This window comes from Lates calcarifer, linkage group LG6 (genome assembly GCF_001640805.2).
Source record: "Lates calcarifer isolate ASB-BC8 linkage group LG6, TLL_Latcal_v3, whole genome shotgun sequence".
NCBI classification, from domain to species: domain Eukaryota; kingdom Metazoa; phylum Chordata; class Actinopteri; family Centropomidae; genus Lates; species Lates calcarifer.
In genome coordinates, this window is record NC_066838.1 from 8138655 (window position 1) to 8163091 (window position 24437).

At 41.0% G+C, this 24437-nt stretch overlaps 1 protein-coding gene and 1 long non-coding RNA gene across 3 annotated transcripts in view; one reads left to right on the top strand and one right to left on the bottom strand.

Annotated features, from left to right (window-relative positions):
* dalrd3 (DALR anticodon binding domain containing 3) lies at window positions 1-9630 on the top strand. Of its 2 annotated transcripts, none has more exons than XM_018675107.2 (13): window positions 1-496; window positions 1522-1829; window positions 2097-2407; window positions 3699-3757; window positions 3888-3989; window positions 4062-4126; window positions 4504-4562; window positions 4687-4769; window positions 5002-5128; window positions 5993-6051; window positions 6232-6348; window positions 6446-6514; window positions 6953-9630. In XM_018675107.2, exons 1-13 carry the CDS (start codon window positions 263-265, stop codon window positions 7070-7072), a joined length of 1713 nt encoding a protein of 570 aa, XP_018530623.1. In that variant the 5' UTR covers window positions 1-262; the 3' UTR covers window positions 7073-9630. The 2 variants fall into 2 exon arrangements, with proteins under 2 accessions (XP_018530623.1, XP_018530624.1); XM_018675108.2 differs by lacking the exon at window positions 1-496 and adding an exon at window positions 515-1180.
* The window catches only part of LOC108882557 (uncharacterized), a 26946-nt gene continuing 11993 nt past the window's right edge, over window positions 9485-24437 (bottom strand). Inside the window, exon 3 of the long non-coding RNA XR_001960811.2 lies at window positions 9485-12981. This is a non-coding gene — a long non-coding RNA (uncharacterized LOC108882557). The remainder of the gene's footprint in view (window positions 12982-24437) is intronic.

A 24437-nucleotide genomic window follows, 5' to 3' on the forward strand; every position in this document is an offset into this window, starting at 1 on the left:
CCCCACTGGTCCAACACGGAAAATCAGCTGGACAGAAACACAGATTGCACTTCACTAGTTCCACAAAGGAAAAACAGCATATGCGGTCCTCCTTTACAGCCAATATCGATCAGTGATCAACCGTGCGACTGGAATATCGCATGTAACTCTGCAGCCTGCGTCAGCACCGACCAGCGTGGCCGCGTTTTAGCAGAAGACATGAGCAGTGTGTGGATGTGTTGATAGCCTGGTAGCAAGCTCACCTGTTTGTGTCGGGGTGGTGATGGAGAATATCGAGGAGCCTTCGCCCCTCCGGATCACCCCTACCGTCCGGGCGCTGAGCTCCGCACTGCGGGGGAAGCGTGAAAATGTCCCCGATTCCAGCCGGGGAAACGGCGACAGGATCTTCCCCGAACCGGAGAAGCTTTGGTTCAAGGAGAGCAGCGCAAAAAACCTGCGAAACAGGGACTTTCTGTCGCCGACCACGATGCTTAACACGCTGTATGCGGACGGACAGGTTGGTGTGACTGATACCTGTTGGGTTTACCAGTATTTTAATGTGTTTAATTGTCATTTCGCAGTGTTTTGGGGGTTGCTAGACGCTCCGAAGAGAGCTATCACCTGAAAGCTATTTTTGTAAACAAGACTGACATTAAACGGTATCAACCTCCCAGGTTTAACCACAGCTGGCGTGGGTTAAGACGCAAAACTGTTTATGCTAAGAAATTCTACATGTTATTCTTCCGCTAAGCGGTATAGTTCCCGGACAGTTGTGAAATGAATGATATTTGCCAGGGTGCGAGTGAATTTGCTCAGCGCAATAATATTTAAGTGGACGGAGGTGTTCAACTCTTTCGAACGTGACTCGGCCAATGGGAACAGAGGACCGGAACTATGTGTTTTAATAGCGCTCAGCTGATTTCAACTGCCTGCCTGAAAATAGAAGAGTAGACCAGACTGGACCCTCACTAATCTCTCCTAAAACACCCAACCCTCTCCAAATTACCAGTACATCTCAGAGGCACCGAAATAGGCAAAACCCCCTTTGCCCCATCATGATCGACCAGACACTAGCAGCCTGCGGCAGCAATTATTAACCCATGAGTGGCAGATACAATATGGGTCAGACACTCTCGCGCAGCTGCAAGCCAGGAAACACTAAGGCAAAAATACACGAAGGCCTGTTTCATGGCTTTTTCATGTAAGTCTGTGAGGTCATAAGGACAAATGCATTTTTTTCAGCCACTGGCACGATGCATCTGTGAGCGCTTTCATGCAACCTTGTGTAGGTGGATGTTGTTTTTGCATACACTGTATCATGAGCATTTGCAGTGTGCACATGGATTATTAGCAATAAATTAGATGTTTCCAATGCTACTGACTGATCATGCAAAACAGGCTACGTTTTTTCAGATGTGCAAAAAATGCTTGCAGTACGCTGTGTCAGAACACCTCTGGTACTTGTATGTACATTCAGCTTTCCTCCTCATGTCATTGTCACGCATGCGTGCAAGTCTCTTATCTTTCCCTGTATCCACCCAGGTCCCTCCAGCAGTGATGTCCAGGGTTCTGTCCCTTCGAGGAAATGGGGTTCTCCCTGTGGCTGGTGGGGAGGTGATGGGTGAGGGGCTGAGGGTGAGGGTGGACCGGGCCGCAGCCTTTAGGGCCGTTCTGGCAGGTGGAGCCACGGACTACCTGAAGCCCTCGGGTCAGAAGCAGGGTTGTGTGGTGCTCAACTGCCCCGCGCTACACCCCAAACCCAACACACCCACCCCTGATACGCTGACTCTGGGCCAGCTGAGGACCGTTCTGTTGGCCGACCACATGGGGGCGCTGCTGAGAGGACAGGGGTGAGTCTCAGTTAATTCCAGCATGACCCTCTCCTAAATCCATCTCATCCACTTCCTGTGCTTTACTCTCATGCTAAACAAATTCCTTTTTCCTTTATGTTTTACCTTCTTGGAAACTTTAATGAGCATTTTTCAATATTTTCTGACTTTTGAAAGACTAAATAATGAATCAATTACATAGAAAAAGTTATAGACAGGTGAACTGCTTATGAAAATTATTGTTTGTTGCAGCTTTAGGTGTAACATGGATCTCTTTACCTGTCTCAGATTTTCAGTATCCTATTGCCCCACGCTTCCTGAAGACAGCGACATCATCACCTTTCTCAGAGCTCTGGGAATCGATTGGCCGACAGCTCCAGCCAACTGGACCAACGAGGAGCGGGAGGAGAAGATCCAGGAGGCGCTGGAGAACTGCCCATACAGAGAGAGGGAAACAGAGAGAGGCAGGAGGACCAGCGGAGGGGGAGGAAGGAAGGTGGAGGAGGGGGAGAACGAGGGAGCGCTCAGGGTCAACCTGAAACGAGTGTTCCAGGAGGAGGGACTGCTGGGATACGACCCGAGCCTTGGTACCTGCACAGGTGAGATTTTTTTGATCCAGCACAGTCGATGTTTGCTAGTTTCTGGTTGTATTTTGAAGGTGTGTTCGTACCGCGCAGCTTTTTTTCTTTTAAGTCATTTTGCATGTTGTGAGGGGATAAAAGCAGTTTGTGTGAGAAGCACTTTGTTCAAATGTTATAACTTGAGTGCTTTGTGCTAAACTTTTACATAAACAAAAGATAGCCTACTTTTCTTCAGCTTCTTTATCTAAATAATGGGGGGGGTATGATTAAAGAAAATTGTCCCTCAGAAATGCAGTCAGTGTCATTTGGCGCCACATAAAAACCTGAGCTGCCTCTGTCTGGTCTACCCTATTGTTCCTTGAGTTTTGTATTGAAAAAGCAAAATTGTGTCAACAGGATGTACGCTAGGTCTGAGATGTGTGATCTTATAACGGCTGTACAGCAACTGAACAAACTAAAGTAGGCCTTCTCTACATCAATCCTTTCCTCCAGTCTAGTTCTTCATTCATTTCTTTATTCATGTCTGACTACTGATGACTTAAAAGGTTTCTTAAACATTTTTGACACTTACAGTGCCTTCAGAAAGTATTCAGGCTCTTCACTTTTAGCACACTTTATCATGTTATATATTTCATTGTAAATGGATAAAATGACCAATTCACCAACACATCTAGTCTGATGGAGCTTTATCAACTCTGCCAGAAAAAATCCAAGTGTGCAAAGCTTGTAGAGACGTAACCAAGAAGACTTGAACCTGTAATTTATTTTAATGATTTGCAAAAAATATTTTTTTTCTCACTATTGGTTAGTAAGTGTAGACTGGATTGGCAGTCTTATCCATTTAAATTTAAATTTACAACACCATAAAGTGTACAAAAAGGTAAGGGGTCTGAATACTTTCTGAAAGCACTGTACCTTTAATAGGCATCTATCCATCCAGATTTGGTTTCATATGCCAAGGTTTCTAAGATATCTGTTACTAAGATTTTCTTTTGCCACCCCAGAACAGTGAAACCTGTAGTACTCTAAGCTTTGAAAATTAGAGGTAAGGTTAGGTGATTAGGAAAGAGCCAGGCTAGCTGTTTCCCCCCTTCCAGTCTGTACGTCAAGCTAGGCTAACAGTCTCCTGGCTCCAGCTCCATATTTTACAAACTGTCATGACAGTCCCAAAATGCTGAACTATTCCCTCAGTATCTTGGTGGTGTTTCATGTGATAACACAGCTTTAGGGAATGGAAAATACTAACGGGGCAACAGAGAGTTGGTACTGTATAATTGCTGATGATAGATTGTCGCTATATCTCATTCAGTGCACAGAGACAGTGTTTCCCACCTGGCGCAACTGGACCTAGCCACAGCCGACCACACAGTGAGACACACACACACACACAAATATGTACTATGCAGACACACACACACACTCACAATTTCCTTTTTGTCATTAAAAGTGACAGATGAACAAAGCATTGATTTGTATATCCTTGCTGCATCGTTCATAGGTAGCCATGGCAACAGCGTTACATGTGACTTCCTGTCAGGATGAGTTCCGCCAACAGCAGATAGCGATGCTGTGGAGAGCCAGTGGAGCGACACACACACAGGTAACCACATGCACATATAATCACGTACTGCATTGTGTTCCTATTTTTACCTGCTCTGTTCTGTGTCTGCAGAGACATCTGGTGTGTGGGCCTGTGAAGACTCCTGGTTCTCACCTCACTGCTGCACAGTACCTGCAGTAAGACACATCACTGTTTTTGTCTATGGTTGTGTGTCTTCTCATCTCTTTTCACCATTTCTTTAGGTTTTCTATCTTTTCTCTTCCCTCTATTGTCTCCACTTGTCATCCCTGTCTCCTTTTCCCTGCCCATCTCCTCCCGGCCTCCGCTCTCCCTGCCCAGCTCTCCACCAGACAGATGTCTATTATTTGCAAAACACACTCATACTAGGATCTTCTCCGTACTGTAAAATTGCAGTTGTAATTAAACTTAATTAAAAGAACACCAGTGGGTGTTGATGATGCTGTTCTTCATCTCTGTGTTATCACATTATATTTTTAGCCCAGCTGTCAGTGTAAATGAGGCCTCTGTTGTCTGTCTTCTTCCCCCCCTCCAGGCTAAGAAGAGGACAGATGAAGGAGGCCTCAGAGATGAAATATGGAGATCAAGTTGAAGGTGTGTGTGCACATGAAACTGTGTGTGTATGTACGTGGTCAGTGTCAGTACGTGCCTTATGACACTGACCTGAGACGCTGAAGTGAATAACCTGGCATGCAATACTCGCCCTGTCCTCCTGTAGGTCAGACATGGGATGACATCATCAGGGTCATGACCTCTGCCACTGTCAGATTTGAGCTGCTGTCAACGGTCCACACCAGTCCTGTGAGTAATCATAACAGCTGAGCATCTGCACCTGAATGTGTCCTGCAGTTGCTGATGGGCTAAGTGTGTGTGTGTGTGTTCAGTAGTGTGTATTATATGTCCCAAATTCATTCATATTGATTAATTAAGAGTGACTGTGTTTGATTTGACATGCTTGTCAGTCATGAACGCCTCTCAGTTTGCTCTGTGATGTAATTAGTCGAGTCAGAATGATTGACAGCAGTCCGTTTAGGTGACACTGGACGTCCAGAGGGAAGGGGGCGTGTCCACCAAAGGGCCGAGAGGAGGAGTGTTTGTGATGTACAACTGCGCCAGACTTCACACTCTGTTCGACAGCTACGAGAGAGGAGTGGAGAAGGGTGAGATTTGTGTTTTGTTTCGTTTCTATAATCAACAACATTACAAACAGCCAATAACTCAGACCGCTGTGGTCTGGCAGCATTACCTTAACCTCAAAGACAAACCTCATAAAAGTCAAGAAAAAACGTGTTATGGAGCTCAGCTGAAAAGATGCAGAGACACAAATGCTGACATTGACCATCTGTACTCTTAAAATTGTCCTATTCAGCATTTTAAAAATCAATGTAGATTATTTAGTGTGTGTTTTTAAGACTCACAGTAGTACCACATAAAATTTCCAAGTATAAATGAAAAAGTAACTCTGCAGCAGTGCTTCCCAACAGATGGGCTCGAGCACCCCTTCATCATAACGCTGCAGTAAATGGGATGAGTTTTTGGATATGATCAATAGCATTTCACCTCAGAGAAAACAGTGGCTGTGGTGGATTTGTTGCTGCACACAAGAATTTCTTGCTAGGCGTAGTTTGTTTTGGTCGACCACTTGTGGTAGAGACTGAATGTTTCAGTCATTTTTTATTATTTACTTTATCCATTTTGACCACTTTTTCTTGCTCTCAATTGCAAGATGTGGTGTTAAGGTGATAAAACGGACTCACGTCAGCAAGAGATATATCCTGTGTGGCCGGTGTCATGTAGCTGTATTTGCCTTTTAATTTCCACCTAAACACTAATATGTAGATTTTTTTTTCATCAAAGCATAATTACTCTTTTTCTCAAATTAGCTGTGCTACTCCATAATTTTTCATTTTGTAATAACTGTCCCTAAGCTTATTATTATTTCAGTTTTTACTTATTAGCAGCTTGAATTCGATTTGTAGATTGGCATGTATGCTCATGTAGTTTGTCTGATTGTTTATCTACAGGTCTGTACCCAGAAATCCCTGAAGGCTCCCAGTTAGATTTCTCTGCTCTGAAAGAGGAGGTACCACTTTATATTGCTATTTTACTGTGGTCTGTATTGTGCTTATGTGTTTCCCCTTTCCTCTGTTTTCTCTTGTTTTAATTTTTCCTAAGAATATGTCAGATTATAAAAACGTATAAATCCTGACAGTGACATTTCAGTGATAATCCTGACATCATTTCTCCGTGCTGTGACCAACAGGGTGAGTGGCTTCTCCTGTTTAATTACCTCATTCCGTTCTCCGAGCTGCTGGACCAATCGGGACAAGCGCTGGACGGCGAAGGGGGAGGAGCCAGAGTTAATATTAAGACTGAACAGGTGAGAGGATTGAGATGAACAGATAAGCGATTGACAGGGTGCAAAGTCGAGGTGTTGAGGTGTTAATGTAACGAATGAATGTGTTTGTCTTCCTCAGATCTGTAAATTTCTGGTGTCTCTCAGTAAAGACTTCAGCTCGTACTACAACAGAGTCCACGTGCTCGGGGTGAGGACGCATATGTGTGTGTGTTTCTATAGAGGAGATAAGAATGATTAAACTGGATTAAGTCATAGATACTGTGTTCATAAAAAAATGTCTTGTGTTTGTACAGTATTTGTATACATGTATAGATTCATTGAAGTGGATTGTTAAGTGCTCCTGTGTTTTTGTTTTTGGATGTGTGTGTCCCCTTCCTGTTGAACACAATAAGGGGATTAGTGTATTAATAGCCCATTGCCCTATCTGGTGAGTTTTTGTCGCTGTTAGAATTTGATTACTGACCAAAAAAAGTAACACCAGTTCACTATGTTAGCAATATTTAATCTTTTGTGTCTCTCTCTCTCTCTAAATCTCTTTGGATCACCCCCCCCCACCTCCTTTTTCCCTATTCAACTCCCACATGTGTTCTCATCATATTCTTCCTCTTTCTTTCCCTTTTCCCAGGAACCGTTGCCTCATCTCTTCAACCAGATGTTTTGTCGTCTGTATCTGCTGAGAGCCTTGAGAGAGCTCTACCACAGCGCTTTGGACACCCTTAACCTTCCCCCCATCAGGCAACTATAGCCTCGACATAATTCACTACTCCTGTGATCACTGTCAGGCCTACCTCCCCACCCACCTCGTAGACACACACACACCTACACACACACATTATGTTTTGAAATGGTAGCGTCATCATATAGACACTTTGCTTGGAAATTATATGTATTTGTCTGACACAATGTTAGCTTTCCCTCTTTTCTGGCGTTGTTACAGTCAGTTATGAAATGCTGTTTTACCTGCCCACTATGTAGCCTCTACAGCTCATTGTGAATGATTCCTGTAGCTGGACATATTGTAACTGTTTGGATATTTTAAAGATGCCATTACCTGTCAATCACATAATGTGACATTGGTAAACTTTGAACGCTGCACACTGTGAGTTCAGCTTGATGTGGGTGGATTGATTCTGGTAGAAAATGTGCACTGTTTCTGTACTGCTAAAGAAATATTTTGATACTTGGGGAATTCTGCTCATTTGCCTTCTTGTCAAGCATTAGATGAGAAATTCGACATGACTCTCCTGTGAGCATTAGCTTAGCACAAAGACTGAAAGCAGGGGGAAAACAGTCCAAAGGTTAAAAAAAACTACCTAGCAGCACCTCTAAAGCTCACTCATCAATATGCTGTATCTTCTGTGTTTAATCTGTAGACAATTATGACAATTTTGTGGCTTTACAGGGAGGTCCAATAATTTCTGTAACAATTTCTTGGTCATGCTAGTGTCTCCACTGGTTGTCTGGGTAACAAAATCTGCTGATCAGCACTTCTTAAATTCACCAGTTAGCATGTTATATCCCTATAGTTTAATCTAAACAAAAACCAAAGTGTCAAAACGACAATTTTGCATTTTATGTATAAAAAATTTCGCTTGGACCAGTTGCCAGGCAACCAGCGGACACTCCTGATCCCAGCCAAGACATGATCTGGCACATAGCCCCCATACTGCTTCCCAGCTGTATGCCTTTGCCAACCAGTCCAGCTGCAGTTAATTAGTATGTGAGTTCCAAAAATGTGTGACCTTTGACCTTTGTCCAATAAATTCTAATCAGTTCATCACTGAGTCCAAGAGAATGTGTGTACCAGATGTAATAAAATTCCCTCTGGGTGTTACTGGTATATCACATTCACGAGACCATGAGGACCATGGCTTTTGACCATCAAACTCAATTCAGTTCATCTTTGAGTTCCAAGTGAACGTTCACTCGTATCAAGTAGCGAGCTTGTAGGTGAGGTGTTGTTAGGCAGATTCTTTGGACAGAGCCAAGCAAAGAGCCTGTTTCCCACTGTTTGCAGTCTCTATGCTACTCTATGCTAACCAGCTGAAAATGCAGTATCAATCTTCTCCTCTGGCTCTCAGTAAGAAAGTGAATACACAAATTTCCCAAAATGTCAAACTATTCCTTTAAGTTTAGGTCAGCTTCTACATTCGGGTGATTTCACCACATCAACCATATAAATCTACAGCGTCTCAGTTAGTGAAGATGGGATATGTTTTTTCCTGTTGAAGCTTTGTAATTATAAATTCTGCTCTAATCATGTGACCATACAGTACATTCATATACTCTTTAGCCTAACAACCTACAAAACTTAGTATGATTTTGGTGCCAAAAGTCTTGACGTCCCACCTACACTGTAGTAGGACTTTCTGAATTTTCTAAATTGCCTTATGATTATCTCAGTATCCTCCTCCCCCTTAATGTGAGTAACAGGCTCTCTCTTCTTTGAAACACATATTAATGTCTTAGTCACTGCCTGGGAAAAAAAAAATTGTACTTTTTATGAGGCTTTGTTGTTGAGAGTCCAGTTTATGTGTGTTAATCACCTTGTATTTATCAATGGCATACAAATATTTGTCAGTTTAAAAACAACTGTAGACCTGTACAGAATATATATTCTCCATAATGAGTCTTAATTGCAGTTCATATGATTATTCAGGGCCCTCAGATTAGTTTTTTAGTTGTCCTGCTTAACAAATCACAAATGTTCAGTATCAAACAACATGTACCAGATAAACATCTGTATCAAAAACAGGACGTTAGCAGCATTTAGGACCTCGTGCCAAGATGTTAGGAGATGCATGAAATGGCATAAAAATAATATATATGAAGAATTTTATGCCAAAAATGTTATTTATAAATTTGGGGAGGGAAAAAGTGATGAGCTAAAGTTGATCCTTCAGTATCTCTGAAAAGGGAAATGTGTTTGTTGCCATTTCAGTTACCTACTGTTTGTTGAAATGTGCCATAACTTGTTTTAACTTTCTGCTTTACATTATTTTGTAAGTAAGTGTGTTTTTTTTTTTTTTTAAGTGGTGATCTTACATTGAAACAAAACAGTTGTGTCGTACACAAAGATCAAATATCTTACAAATTCACTTCTCACTGCATGAAATGTTGTTTGTTCCTGAATCCTCGATGGATTTTTTTAATGGAGTTTTTTTTTTTTTTTTAACTTTTTATTTAGTACAGTAAAGGGAAGGGGCTGTTTACAATATGCTGATTTATTCACAGTAACTGTCTTGTTAACTGCCACTGTAATCACCACAGTATTAAAGCAGGAGAGATGCAGGATGAAGAACATTCATTTCTTACCTTATACTGTCCCAATGTATCTGGATGTACAGTATGTTCATGTCTGTGATGTGTTTCTCGTGCTGCCATGTTTTCACCCCTCGGGCCTCAACATCTCTGACCTTCACCCATTTCTCATTCTTTTCTCCATCCCCTCTTCCATCCTTGCTTCCACCTCTCTAGTAAGAGCTCTTGTGTATCTCTTTATTCTCTACTAAATTATATACTGTTATATAGTGCTGCCGTATAGTGCTACAGGTTCTGGATGTTAAAGTTCTTCTGATTAATTTTCTTCAAACAGATTTCTGGAAAACCAAATGTTTTTAATAACTGAGTCAAGAGTTGCCAAAACAAAAATAATGCTTTTAAGGAAGTTATGAATAAGTCATCTAATACGGCTTTATGACAAACGTCATCACTATCTTTTCTCCTGTTTTCAGTAGTAAAAAAAGTCATAGTCCTGAACTCAAATAAAAATCCCTTTGGCAACGATACACAGCTTTGCAGCTGGTAACATTTACAGTATTTACATTTTGTATCCTGAGAAATCTCTCTATAGCTTATGACCCTTCTTGATATTCGCCCGTCTGAATCTAAATAATGCTGCCAAACTTACTCCTACACACATCTGTCCACATACAGTGTCTGTGTCTTTCCCATCTGCAGAATTTGAAATAACCACGACAGATTCTCTCGCTGTGTGTTTGTCTCTGGCCCCCGCGTCAGACAGATGTACATACTGATACTGTTATTCTATAGATAAATCCCCCTGTGCTCCATCGCTGCACACTGCCCTTAGGCCACATAGATACAACAATAACCCACACGCCACACGGATATCCAGAGTATGCTGTTAACAGTGATCCATCACTGTAGATGTAACCCTGGTAATGTGACATGCCATTTGTTTTTTCCCTTTTCCTCTTTGTATATCCCTTCCTCTCACTTGGATTTCTAACTCTGTGTTTTCTTTCCTCTCTTCTGCCGATCATCACCTCCCTCCTTTAGAGCTCATTTATAAAAGGAAGTCATGATTAATGGCTGATTACAAGCCAAGGATTTGCTTCTTGAAAACCTGAGCCTAATTGAGAAGTCTGTGGGTGGCATCACATTTCTGCTCAGATTTTCTGTGATTTTATCACAATCTAAAACTGATTTATTTCAATTAATTGTCTGGGGCAGGGATCCTGTGAATGGTTTTATTTGCTTACAAGAAATGGTTATACAGTGTATAACCATGAGCCCCTCTGCTGACTTTGTAAATGCACATGTATCCTGGACGGTGTAGTGTGTCCCATACTCAGACCTATGGACTGTATATTTCATCTACTGTAATGCAACGTCACTTTGATTCTTGTTTTGGTGAGTAAACCAGCAAACTGGAAACCCCCACTAACTTTATAAGTTATGCAAATGTGTGATCATGAGTCTATAAAACCTGATATATAATGTATTTATGATGTATCCAGACTCCTCTTCTTTTTCCTCTCATTTCATTTCCTCTTATGCCATTTTTTCATGCCTCATTTTCTTCCCTCCTTGGTTCTTACATTCCCTTGCTGGTCCAGTTTCTCTCTAATTCCCCATCTGTCCTCCAGATTTACCCATAAGTTCTCCCTCGTTTGTTCCCTTATTGTTCTCTATTTTCATCCAGTGAGAAAGAAAAAAACAAAGCTTGGAAGGTAGAGAAGGAAGAGAACTGTGTGATCATGAAACAGATGGTAAATGTGGAGTTTAATTTGAAATGTACTATTTCAGAAGGTCCTGCATTTGCGGGATGATTGTGGTTGGACCAGTACAGATATTCAGTATATACAGTTTAAATTTAGCATTATCTATGTCACATAACACTAAATCTAATCCTAACACACATACACACACACAGCTAAAATGTATGTCTCACCTGCAACCTTTTTCTCAGCATTGAATCAAATCTGCACTTTCCAAGCTATGCTACTTGTACATGTGTGGGATCAATAAATTATTTCTAACTCCACCAACCTGTTGACTTTTTAAATGTGTGACATTTTGGTTTATTCACACAGTGTCGGAGAGAAACAAAGAGTCAGGCACAATTTGGAAGACATAATAGTTTTATGATAACTATAATAACTGGTTGTTTTAATTAACTGAGCGACACAGACACTCACTTGTGTGCCTTAACAATAATAATAATGCTATTAGTGGAGAATTTCACCATGTTTAAGGTCACTAGCACCAATTAGCATGTATCGCTAGATATAGGAGACCATGCAGGCAATTACTAGAGCCTCTTAATTTCATGGAGAGAGGATTGTAACAGGATGTTATTGATTAATGTCTACAGTAATCCTGCTCAGCTGATTCCCAATTAGCTCAATTAAACAATGAAGGAATTAAAATTTTAATTATTCACTACAAGATCATTATATTCAACTTATAACAATGGCAGAGATGATAAGAGGATGATGAGGTTATAGTGGTATTTTTCCTGAAACCATTATGAAGCTGGAGTCTGTCTTTTTTTTTTAAGTTGTTTGTTCTTTCAGATGATTTCTTTGGTACATTTTGTAGCCTCACAGCATCAGAGTAATCATTGTGTCAGTGAAAAGTGTCACTTTCCACAAACTCACCCTTTTTGTGATTTAAACACCAGTATATTTGAAATATGTTTGATTAGCTTATAAGCTGTGAATGAAAAAATCATGAGAAATGCCTTGTTTACACGTCTAACAGATATGGAGTGACATTAGTTTTCATTTGAAGTTGTGTTTTGGGACACCTGGCAAATGCAGGTCCAATGCTGACTCTATTCTATATCTATTTTGTTCTCCTGAGGGAATGTGTTCACCAGCTAGTTATGTTTCTTGCTAACTTGCTGGCTGTGTGCTGAACAGGTAGACCACAGTGGGTTTTTAAGGCTGAATAAAATTGCCTGTTGGAGCTAAAAACAATGCTGATAAGAGCAGTGACGGGGCTGGAAACTAAACACTGATAGAGTTGAGGGGAACTACAGAGTCCGGCGATATTTCTCTGTGGGCTTAGTGCTACAAGCAAAACTGTTTTTAAGTATTCATGTAAAGATTTAACTAAATAATTACATCCATATGATACTGTAAAATCACAAATATTGGAAATATTCAATTCACTGTAAGCATGCATCTGCATCTGTGTTCAAGTTTGTATCTCAGTGTCTTCGTGTCATCTGTAAGTTTACAGGCAGAACTTTAAAATAGGAGAAGTTGTTTTCTGGTGTTTCCAGGGACAGGATACCTTCCACCTGTTCAGGCTGTCAGCTTCTTCTTCTTTATCCAGCATTTCTTCTAAGACGGTGCAGAGAGTGAGACATGGTCCAAGCCCACGCAGTCCTGATGCATCTTCCTGCCAAAACAGCACACAGAGAGCAACTGACAGTCCATTTCACAAATCTCCAAAGCCTGGGGTGCAAGGCCCATTTGGATGTAAACAAGATCAAAAATAACCTCTAACTTTTAGATTTAATTTGAAATAACAGAACAAACTCCTCTGACGTTTACAGCTGTAAATGATGAGCGACAACCAATAAATGTGGTGATCCCACAGAGCGCTTTACTGATGTGTTTCCTCCTCCTCACAACCTGTCCTGACCTGCAGTAATGAGCAGCAGTCAGCTGTCTCTGTTACAGACAACATAGTTCACAAATTCACGCACACGCCCGCACGCATATGACTTTACAATTCACATATGTCCTCTTTTAGCAAATACTCGTTTTCTTAAAATAAAGCTGTTACAAAATGTTTTTTTTAAGTATATGAAGGATTTAGAAATGAGCATACAAGCAGGTATAACTACATTTTGAATCTAACATTCGCACAGGCTTAATTAAAAAACAAACAAACAATATTATCTGTCATTATTGATGAGGTCACCAGTCAGACTCTTGTGAACTTATAATAACCATTTACAGAGGCTTGACATGGATTTAACTTTATGACACTTGGTAGGTCCTTGCATAGTTATGTAAAGATCACTGCTGACACAGCTTTCCAAGGAAATATGCAGGTGCCCCTTAATTTTTATGGTCAACATTCAAGCCTGAAAGACTTGTTAACTGCAATTTGCCAACTAGGACTTGAGACTTCTCTTGGACTACTCTTGGTTTCAAATTCTTAAAGGCTGATTTAGTGAAAAACTTATGTGAAGCAGAGCATTTCCCTGATGTTAGATCTCGTCACAGATTCACAACTCTGCATAATGTGAAAACTTGTATCACTGTCAAAAAACAAATTAGACTATTACAAAATGTCTTGCTGTCATCTCTGTGTATATAACTTGTACATAACATCATAGTTACTCTTGTATAGAGTATGTGTGCCCTAATTTAGAGGCACTTATTTACACAGTCACATGAAGACAAATACACAAATATGCTGACTCATCCTTGTTTTTTCCCTTTGTCTATCCTGTTATACCCCCACACAACTACCAACACACACACACACACACACACGCGCGCGCACACACACACACACACACACACACACACACTGTTCTCTGGCTGATACAGCTGGAGACAGGTGGATAGGTGGATTTAAGTCTCAAAGGGAGGTGTGTTCAGAGGTGCTGTGTGTGTGTGTGTGTGTGTGTGTGTGTGTGTGTGTGTGTGTGTGTGCATGCGCAGATGCATGAGTCAGGTGAAAAAGAGGTCACTGTTAGATTTTCTCATTTGGGGAATCATCTGCTCTGGGGGTCTGTTGTGTGTTTATCAAGAGCAACAACACATCTGTTTCTGGAGCTTTTCACTCAATGTTTCTTCACATTTACATGAGTTAAATTCACAAAGAGATTTCTTCAGTTTGAATATTCGATTATTGAGCATGGTTGCACTGCAAATGCTCTCTCTCAGTCCTGTTTGTGTGTCTGACTTTCTTGTGTGTGTGTGAGCACAGGACAAATGCTCTTTCATGCAAACAGTTTTTCCTACCATATATTTTCATGTGTGTTGTGAAGATGCATGCCATATGTCAGGGTGTGTGCTCTATGCTTTCCAAATGTTGCCCACACTTTGTCATGTGTGCGCCGTCTTTGGATTTGTGATCTCTCATGAAGCTCACAACTCGTGACATTTACCACAGCTTTAACAGACTGGAAGGCATGAAGAGCTATGATGTCATGCCACTGCAGTGCACCAGGTTCACCACACGGTGGCGATGTTTGGACAGGTTTCCGATCCACTGGCAAGAAAGTCTTGAACCCAGCCAGATGCACTGCAAAAAAGCTCAAGCTAAAAAGTGAGGGACTGTAGTCTTTTAATCGGCTGTTTTGAACACCAGCAAAGTGTGATGTACATTTCAACACTCCTCTTCTTTGGTGTTCATGAAGGTAAAGTAGAAAGTAGCCGAACGTGAGCATCGTGGTTTGGATCCTCCGCTCATATTGTTGTGCTCAAGAGGAACTGCTGGCTGCCAGATGCCAACATCTGCCTCTTCATACCCATAAACCCTTTGGATTTAGGGTTGTCTCCTATTCTTACGTCATCAGTCCTAATGAACTACATCACAGCTGTCTTAAAAGAGTGCAGATGATCCTTCTTTCAAGTGTTGTATGATTGTAGTTTTCTCCATGTTGGGATTATGCCTAAATCTAAAACAAGCATTCCTCTGTTTTTTAACAGAATATTGAATAATGAACTAATTTTGATATTAAAAGTGTCTGTGTTTTAAATTTGAAGCCCAAATAAAACCTATTTCTGCTCACATGCGGAACATACTGCTATGAATGATCATGTAGGCTTGTGGTACTACTTCCCTACTGATTCAATTTAAAAATCGTGTGACAGGTTCCTGATAACAACATTTGTTCAAATGATATTTCCTGGTAAAAATGAGGGAAGCTGTTCAATTCTTGGAGTCGTAGCCACTCAAGTTGCAAGTCTTTTAAAACTTTGCACCCATGAGTTTCTGTTGACCTGTTTGGGACACCTACTATAACTCCGTTTTCATCATTGATCAGTTTGGTACATTGTTATCAGAGTTGCAGATGGCACTGTTCTCACCTGGACAAACCCAGCAAACTAAAGCTGCAAACACTACCTGAGTTCAAAAGACACCACTTCAAACATGCTTGATGTGAATGCTCTGTTACACTGAGCACCGCGCAAATTACAGTGAATCTTTTTTTTTCTTCTGTTTTTGCAGTGCAGTCAGGGCAGGTCCAAGAGGCTTTATCCTTTTCATCTCACCACCAATCAGAAACTCCCCCTTACAGGACCCCCGCTTGCTTGTCAATCATTCCCCTCGGGCGATAGGTTGGAGCGAGACAAAAGAGTGAGGAGAGCGAGAGAAAGGGAGGAAGGATAAAACGGGGGGGGGGGGTTGAAAGTGGTTGGAAAACACAGGGACAGGATGTTAGAGAGAGCGGAGCATGTAGAGTAATCGCTGTGAGCGGATCCACTGTCTTGAAGAGAGATGAATGAATGGGGTCAGGGACGCCCCTGAGAATAAAAAGAGAAAGGGAAAAAGAGGAGGCTTGATAGAGTGAGAGAAAGGGGGATAACAGAAGGTAGGCTGGAGTAAATGCATGAGGTGGAAATGTGAAAATGGACTGAGGGCAACAGCAGCGAGGAATTAAATAACAGAGAGGGATGGAGAGGAAACATGGAAATGAGGAAAGAAAGTGTGCAAGACAGAAAATAAAGAGAAGAGCGAGAGAGGGTGAGATGAAGTGTAAATTGGTGGATAACCAGAAAGAGAGAGGAAGAGATTAAAATGAGAAGAGGGGGAGAGGAACAAAGTTTAATGAGGAAGAAAGAGAAAGGGAAGACAGAGGGACTGAGCGAAAGCAGCAGAAAGGGGAGATTGAAGAATGAGGGAAGGGAGAGAGGGAGAGTGCTATAGAGAAGTGCTACACTGAATTCAGCTTATTCAAGTTAAAGGAACATGGTGATTTGCTACTGGGGTGGGAAAACAGATAAATGATGGGGAGCATACAGCTGAATTTTAAGCTCAGAGAACTTTTCTCTTTATGTTTTGCAGTTGTTCATCTTTTTTACTGATGACCATCAGGTGAGTTTTGTGTCCACACAAGCTTTAGAAGTAATAACCTTTGTCAATGCAGAAAATAAACAGGACTTCTGGAAAACTGAACACTCAAAATAATTCTTACCACTTTGCCACTCTATATTATTTCAAATATATCCAGTGTCCTTAGATCAATCAGTCAACTGATAATAACATGGTAGTAACATGTGATCTGTATCTGAATATACTGTATTATCTGGAATACTAGGAACACAATAACACTTGGTTAATTGTTAACAATGAATGAAAAACAGTAATATAACGGTTTAACCATGGACCACTCAATTAAAAATTTCAATAACAGATTAAGTAAAATCAAGCTAGGTTAAGTATAAGTAAGTAACACCAAACAATAACTGCTTTTACAATTGCAGGGCCCATCTATTAAATGACTAGCTAGACAAAATTCAAAGTATCAAATAATGTAAACAGTGCTGCGCAATTCTCAGGCTTCACTGCAGGACATACTCAACATGTTGGACATTATCTCACAGTTAAAACTAAGCCTGATGCATTTTTCCCTTAACAAGAGCCTTCAACAAAGTACACAACCTTGTCTACATGATGGGAGCAACTTGTGCACTGTTCATCGTATCTAATGAATAAATGATAAAATCAAAAAGTAAAACTTTATCTAGTCCAGTTTGGCATTAGCATGAGCCTCAGACAGCCAGACAAACAGCCAGACAGCCATGTGGTATTTTTCATGACTTTATGCTGCAGTGTTCATCAACGCAACAGTGAGCACAGAAAGCCATGCTACAACTTGTTTCACAAAGGTACCTTCATTTATGGTTGTGCAGCCTTTATGGATCATCAAACACAAGTGTAAACCCATCCCATTAAACAATGATGGGTCCCACCTTGTAGCAAAACCACACATCCTTGTTTTCTACATTGTTGGTTAATAAATCTGATTCAAGTAGTAACAGCAATTAATCAGTTAATCGATTGATTAATCGATTAATCAGTGACATCCCTCGCCAATACAGTCACATTTCATCATGGACCTTTGCATTTCATCAAGAATGCAAATAATTGCAACAGGGGACCCGAGGACATGTTGTCCCCCCCAGTGTTGATTAATACACTGGTGGAGTGTAATTGTGTACCACACGAAAAACAAAGACCTGTGTGTGTGTGTGTGTGTATAAGAGACAACAGAGACAAAAGAGGCCGACAGAAAGCAGACTGATAAGATAAGGGTTTGAGGTGAGCACCGAGACACTGTGCTCAAACAACACTTGCGTACCAATATTGTTGGCAACATGTCACATGCTGTCTTTAAGTTCATTATGTCATAAATATGTCCAGGGAGAAAAAAAAGGCTGTAGATCAAGGTACTGCTGTATGGGATGTAGCTTTTTGCTAGTGGAGTTTGTATTGACATCTGTTTTTCCTCCCCCAGAAAAGATATACAGACACAGATGCCATGTTAATATCAGATGCAAATGGGATGTGTGACAAAGAATGTGTTGTGTTTTCACAAGAGCTGTGTGTGACAAGAGTTTCAGAAAGTGTAACTGTGTTTACCTGTCTACATGAGTGTGTGTATGCATTATTGTGTGTGTTTGTGAACCACCGACGCTCACTCAAGACAGCAGCGAGCAAAACAAAAGATAAAAGAAACACTGACAATACAGTACAGTGGGCTGTGAAACATTAATACCCCCCCGATCTCAACCGACAGTCAACAAGCAGCGGATTTATCTCCTCTCTCCATGCGAGGAGGAGATGCATTCGGGTGTGACGTCCGCTTCATCTGGGCCTCTGACACATTCATGTCAACAGATTTAACACAGCGCTCACGCAGCCCATATCTTGGCGGCATGGAAGCTAAGATGCTCTATTTTGAGGTATTTTCATCCTCCACAAGCCAAAGAGTTTCTTATTGACTCAGCAGGAAAGCTCAGCGAGAGAAAGGAGAGGACGCTGGGAAGGCTAGAGCAGTCAGGCAGGTGGTGAACCACTGCTGGTTTGACCAGCCCACACGCTTTATATAATACCTGTAGCCTATGACTTGTAATTTCCTTGATTCAAATCTTGAGCTATTCTAACTGGGGCTAAAATGGAGATGACTCTGGCTCTTTTCTGCAGCTCTATTGTTTTATGGATTAGTGTCAAACCTAATTTCATAAAGTAATGAAGCTAAAAACAAAGTTGTTAAGGCATCTAAAATGTTTTCATACAGTTTAAAGCGAGAACAAGTCATATTTGGGATATCTGGCATTTCTTATGCATTTGTTGGGACCACAGACTAATACATTTATTTATGGCGGCTGGACAGTGTTTGAGGATCAAAACATCAGGTATTGGCCGATGTATTTGACCATGACTGGCTTCTTCACATGTCACTTAAAACTGAGAATATGCCACCCAACAAAATGGATCTAGAAAAGTAGAGTGTTTTTGTTTTTATAGGGTGTAGTTTTCCTTTAACTTGCAGGTATTTCAGAGTGCTAAAGAGAATTATTGGATGTACTCAGACTTCCTGCATGTTCTAATAGCCATTTCTAAAATTTCGATGAACAAGCACACATGGACTCAATGGAAACAGCGCCGCACTTAAATTGATTTAGTATGAGTAAGAGCGCGAGACTGAAGGCAAGCAGCAGATATCACTGTGGCTGCTAGTGTGGAATAATCTCTCAACAGCAGAGACTCAGCATTCTGCTGGATTCAACATGTGGAGCATTTTCTGAACTGTGCCCCTTCAATTAATTTCCCAAAACAGTTGCAAATGCGCCTGTCAAGTGCAGCAGCGGTGGAAGTGACGTGTAGGAGATTGGTGGGGGTTTGGACATGACAGGGATGGAGGAGGGGAGGTTGGGCAGTCGAAGCAGGGTCTGTGTTATACAATAATTGAATAAATTGAGAATTGAATTAAATTAAATTGTATAAATTAGGATTCTGGGTATGTCTAATTGCTGTGAACTGTGGTTGCTTGCCCAAGGCAATGGCTCATGGTTGAGATGGGGGCTGGGTGGAGGAGAGGCAATGGCAATGATGCTCTGCCCTTGGGAGAAATTATACTGCAATTTTTGTTCTTTTATAGACATCAAAAAGGCAAAGGAATAGTTTCTGTCATCCATTCATTTGAAAATAAATGAGGGTTAAAGGGGAAATCCACGTCAAAAGATTTGCATTTCGAATATTTACACAGTCAAACCGATGTTGCTTTAAGAGCTACAATGGAGACTGGTAAAAGAAAAAGATTTCAACAGTGTAGACCACGAGCCTTGACCCGCAGAATCAAAAAGAAAGGGCTTTGTAAAGACACCATTTTGGGCGGATGTTTAACAATCATACAGGGAGAAATCCATCATAAAAGCAATTTCTGCACCCACAGGAAGAGAAAACAGGCCAGAATCCAACACAGCCAAAAGGACGGGTTGTTATGAATAAGAGGCAGAGCCTGACTCATAGTTTAAATAGTTGTCACTCATTTCTGTTCCTTCTCAGTCTCAAATAAACACGACTGAATGTAAAAAGTTTTTCCTTGCCACTGTCGCTTAGTGCATGTTCATGGTGGGAATGGTCTCTCTTTGTAAATTTTATAATATAAAGAGTATGGTCTAGACCTGCTCTACATGTACAGTGCCTCCAGATAACTTCTGTTGTGAATTGGCACTATATATATATAAATTGACATGAATTGACTTGACTTGAAAAAAGAATATAATCTCATGTTCATGTGCAGATTCTTAAATTGCAGCAGAGGAAAGGAAAATGGATACTGAAAAAGTAATTTAGCACCTGATCTCGAGGTAACTCCTGAGACAACCTCTCAGAGGGGGTTAATCTCGCAGTGGCCAGGGGCATCTCCCAAAATAATTTGGTAAGTGAATCAAATTAAATAGCACATTCATAAAAGAGAACTGCAAAGTCAAAGCAGAGGCGCCGCTGTAGCTGTGGGAGGTCTGACAGTACATGTATCTGTAACATCACCTCAATCCAACCTAATTTTATAATGGAGGAAACTGCAGCAGATTTTGAACAGGAGAACTAAACACTCACATCATAAACTGTGTTTCTTGAGTGCTTAACAATATTTACAGCAAACATTCATTGTTTGTATGCAAACAACTGCAGTAACTGCAGGAGTAGTTCATGTAAGAAACTTTAACTTTACGAAAAATAATAAATATGTTCGGCTCCTTGGGGCCGATGGTGTTTATAGGGCAGCTGTGCTCTCCACAGCTGTTAACAGGGCCAGATTTGAACCTGTCTGACTTCATCCACAGCCCTCATCCTCAAGAGGAAATGTTGCTCCTGTTTAAGCCATCAGAACTCATCAGTGAATAATGGCTGGGATCAGTATGGTTTTATATGCACAGTTTGACAGGCATCTGATAATGAATGTTCAGATCATCTCATCTAAAACATTTCATATTCTAATTATCACTGCCCAAAAAGAAAACCAGTCTGAGTGGAAGTGAAATCTCATGTTCGGGTTTATGTTAATTTCACATCCAGGTACTGTATCATGTTTTGGTTTCGGAGAGTGGAGGTGAGGAAGACATTTACGGTTGGTGGTGAACTCTCTCTGGACACAATAGTGACAAGCCACTGTTCAGCAGACACTTCAGATTTTCAGTCTTGACATATGATTTGTCACCTTCCCTCCAGTGACTACACAACACACCAGACAACCTTTACAGGGAAACTGGGTTAATACACAGTGTAAATATTCATCAGGAGAGGTTGTTTTTCTCCCTAACAGTTGTGATTTAGGCTGTTTATCATGTAATGAGCAACTATTTATTACATTTGACCAAAGCAGCTCAAAGTACAAAGTCTAAAATGTGTTCACGGAGGTGTTTCTGTGTGTGTGTGTGTGTGTGTGTGTGAGTGTGTGTCTGTGTCTTTGGGGCATCAGTTAACTGGGTCCCTCCCTCCCACAGCGGAGATGGTCAGATTTAATCTGATAAACTCTTGCTGCAACAGCTGTCACCCAGACCCGGCCTGTCTATGACCCAATCTCCCTGCCTACCCTCCCTCTCTCCCTTTCTCTTCTCTTCCTCTCTCTTCCTCTCCATCTCCACTTAATGCCTTTCTCTGTCTCCATATCTCTTCCTTGTATCAAGGTCTCTTCCAGTATGTCTGTGTTCACATAAGTATGCTCAGAAGAACACAAGCGTACCCCAAGTATGAGCATGTAGCCACACACACACACACACACACACACACACACACACACACACCATTAGGTCAGAGGACAGCTCATGCACTGTCCATTATCCATCTCAGTCTCTAATCCATCTGGCTCGATAAAGCTTTCTTTTTAACAAAGACAAACAAACACACACACAAATACACTGACCCACTAACTTATTGTTAGACTTTAAAAAAAAAAATCCTTCTGCAGATCTTCCAATAGAGATTGAATCACTGTGAGTGGGCTGCATGGGCATGCAGGTTCTTACTGAAGGACACTTCAGCAGCTGATGATCACAATGTTCAGTGTTGTACAGATCGAACCTTTGACCTTCTCATAATGGCAGAGTGTCACTGGACTTTCCTGCCTCCCCATTCTCCCAGTAAGCTTTACTTATCTCTGCTGATGGATTACATGGGCATTAAGTAATCTATGGCTGTTAGAAGATGGGAGATTTGTTCTGAACAGTCAGAAGGTCAGAGATATCAGAATCATTAGGAGACTGAAACCCACCCAGGTCCCTATCTTGCATGTTTACTGCAATTTTGTACAGGTTTTTATTCTACTCTTTAAACTACCAGCTTATAAGAGACATGAGAATTTTAGAAAACTGCATTTTTGAATTGTGGTGTTTGGTTAAATGCCTCACATTCATAAAACATGTTCTACCTGTGAACTTTGTCAGGACACCTGAACACTGTATGAGCTGTCATGTGAAGAGTCTTTAGCTAACCAGGCTTTACATTTGGGATTGTCAAGCCAGCCCTTGAAAACCTTGCATTTACTCACTGTGGCCTCTCAGTCACTACTCTTATGCGGAAAGATGGAAAATATTCCAGGCATAGAAGCAGATCTGTGAAGGAGTGTGCGTTCGGTCATGCACAATACTTGTCGCCTTACTTTTGACAACATTGAGCTAGTTCCTGCCCTGGCTCTCTCACACAGTGGTAAATATTTTGGCTGCTCCATGATCAAATATCAAGTAAAATTTATTGTGAGATATTTTACTGAAATATACTCAATTAACATTAAATATGTATTTGTTGTGGTTATATATATTTTATATGTATTTTTTATGAAGGTAAGGTTTATGACTAACAGATACATACCTCAGTCAAAATACTTAATTACTTTGTTTTATACAAAAAGTGCTATACAAATCAAGTCTGATTGATAGTGAGAGCATGAAGCAGGTTAATGAACAGAGAAACGTACATTCTGCTCATTAAATTGTGTTTTGTGTGTGTGATTTATCTACTTGTTTATCTGAGTAAGGTTACCTGAGGTTACTCCACACATCCAGATGTACAAAGTTTCCCATTCCAACCATAGATCTCTGTTTTCTACACTGAGCAGCTCCTTTTTTGAAGCTGAGTATTTGGAAACATAAAAGTTCAGGTCTGGACGTGAGGGAGAGGCATTCAGGGACATATTGGAAATCAACAACCAAGTCAAACTACACAAGTCCATCAGAGGGAAAGTTCGGGAAACAAGGTTAATTAAAACACTTCACTATAAATTAACACCTGGAACAAGCTGAACATCACAGTTTGATCATATCACCCTGTGTAACTGGATCAGAGGGGGAGCTATTCATCTGAGTGCCTCCATTAAAGGCCCCTCAGCAGTGGTTAGTAAAAATATTTCTCCACTAAGAGTTATGGCCCAATGGTTTTGTTTTTAGTAGCTCAGTATAACAGAAGGCTATCAAGGCTTTTTTCATTTCACTGCTTTCATATTAATATAACTTCCTTTACTTCCTGGAATTGCATGTCATTAAGCTACGAAACTGCATTTAACCTAATTTTGCTTGAGGTCACTGGGATGCTGCAAAATCTGTCAGCGTCCCAACTGATCTTCAAGTTAGCTATTCAAGTCCTTGTATTATACTGTATCTCTAAAAATGCACATCCAAGCCCCCTACCAGCACTCACACAAACACACACACACACAACCGCTTTAAACATGCACGCTGCCACACACATATGCTAATACGCTCATTTTCTCCATCTCCTTTGCCATCATATACACACGCACACACAATCCTATCAAAGTGCATATCCAGCATTACTGACTGGGAAGGAGCAGCAGGGAGTCAAGGGTGTGTGTGAGTGTGTAATGAACCCCCATTGAGCTGAAAGCACTCTGCAGTTTGTGTGTGTGTGTGTGTGTGTGTGTGTGTGTGTGTGTGTGTGTGTGTGTGGAGGGAGAAGTTTTCTGATTCTGGCATGAAACACACATTCCCACAGTCACACAAACCTATTTCACTCAGTCCAATGCCCACTCTAAGATGTTTTGTCTGAAGCTACGTCTTATTTTACCAGTTAAGACACACAAGTGGAAGAGCTGCGGACACTGTACATTATACAGCCCCGTTCAGATGGGATAAACATTACAGGGGGATGTGGAGAATAACATATTCACACATCATTCCAGATGGTATCTTAACCATTGTGAAATTACAGGATGTGGTCTGTAATAGACGTGGACTATCCCATAGCTGACATTACAGCAGCACATTTGATTAGATTTTATGGAGTCTTGCTCTCCTGATGGTTTAAACCTTTTCCTTTGTCATTTTGGTTTCCAAATAATCCTAGATGTTGGTGTTAACATACAT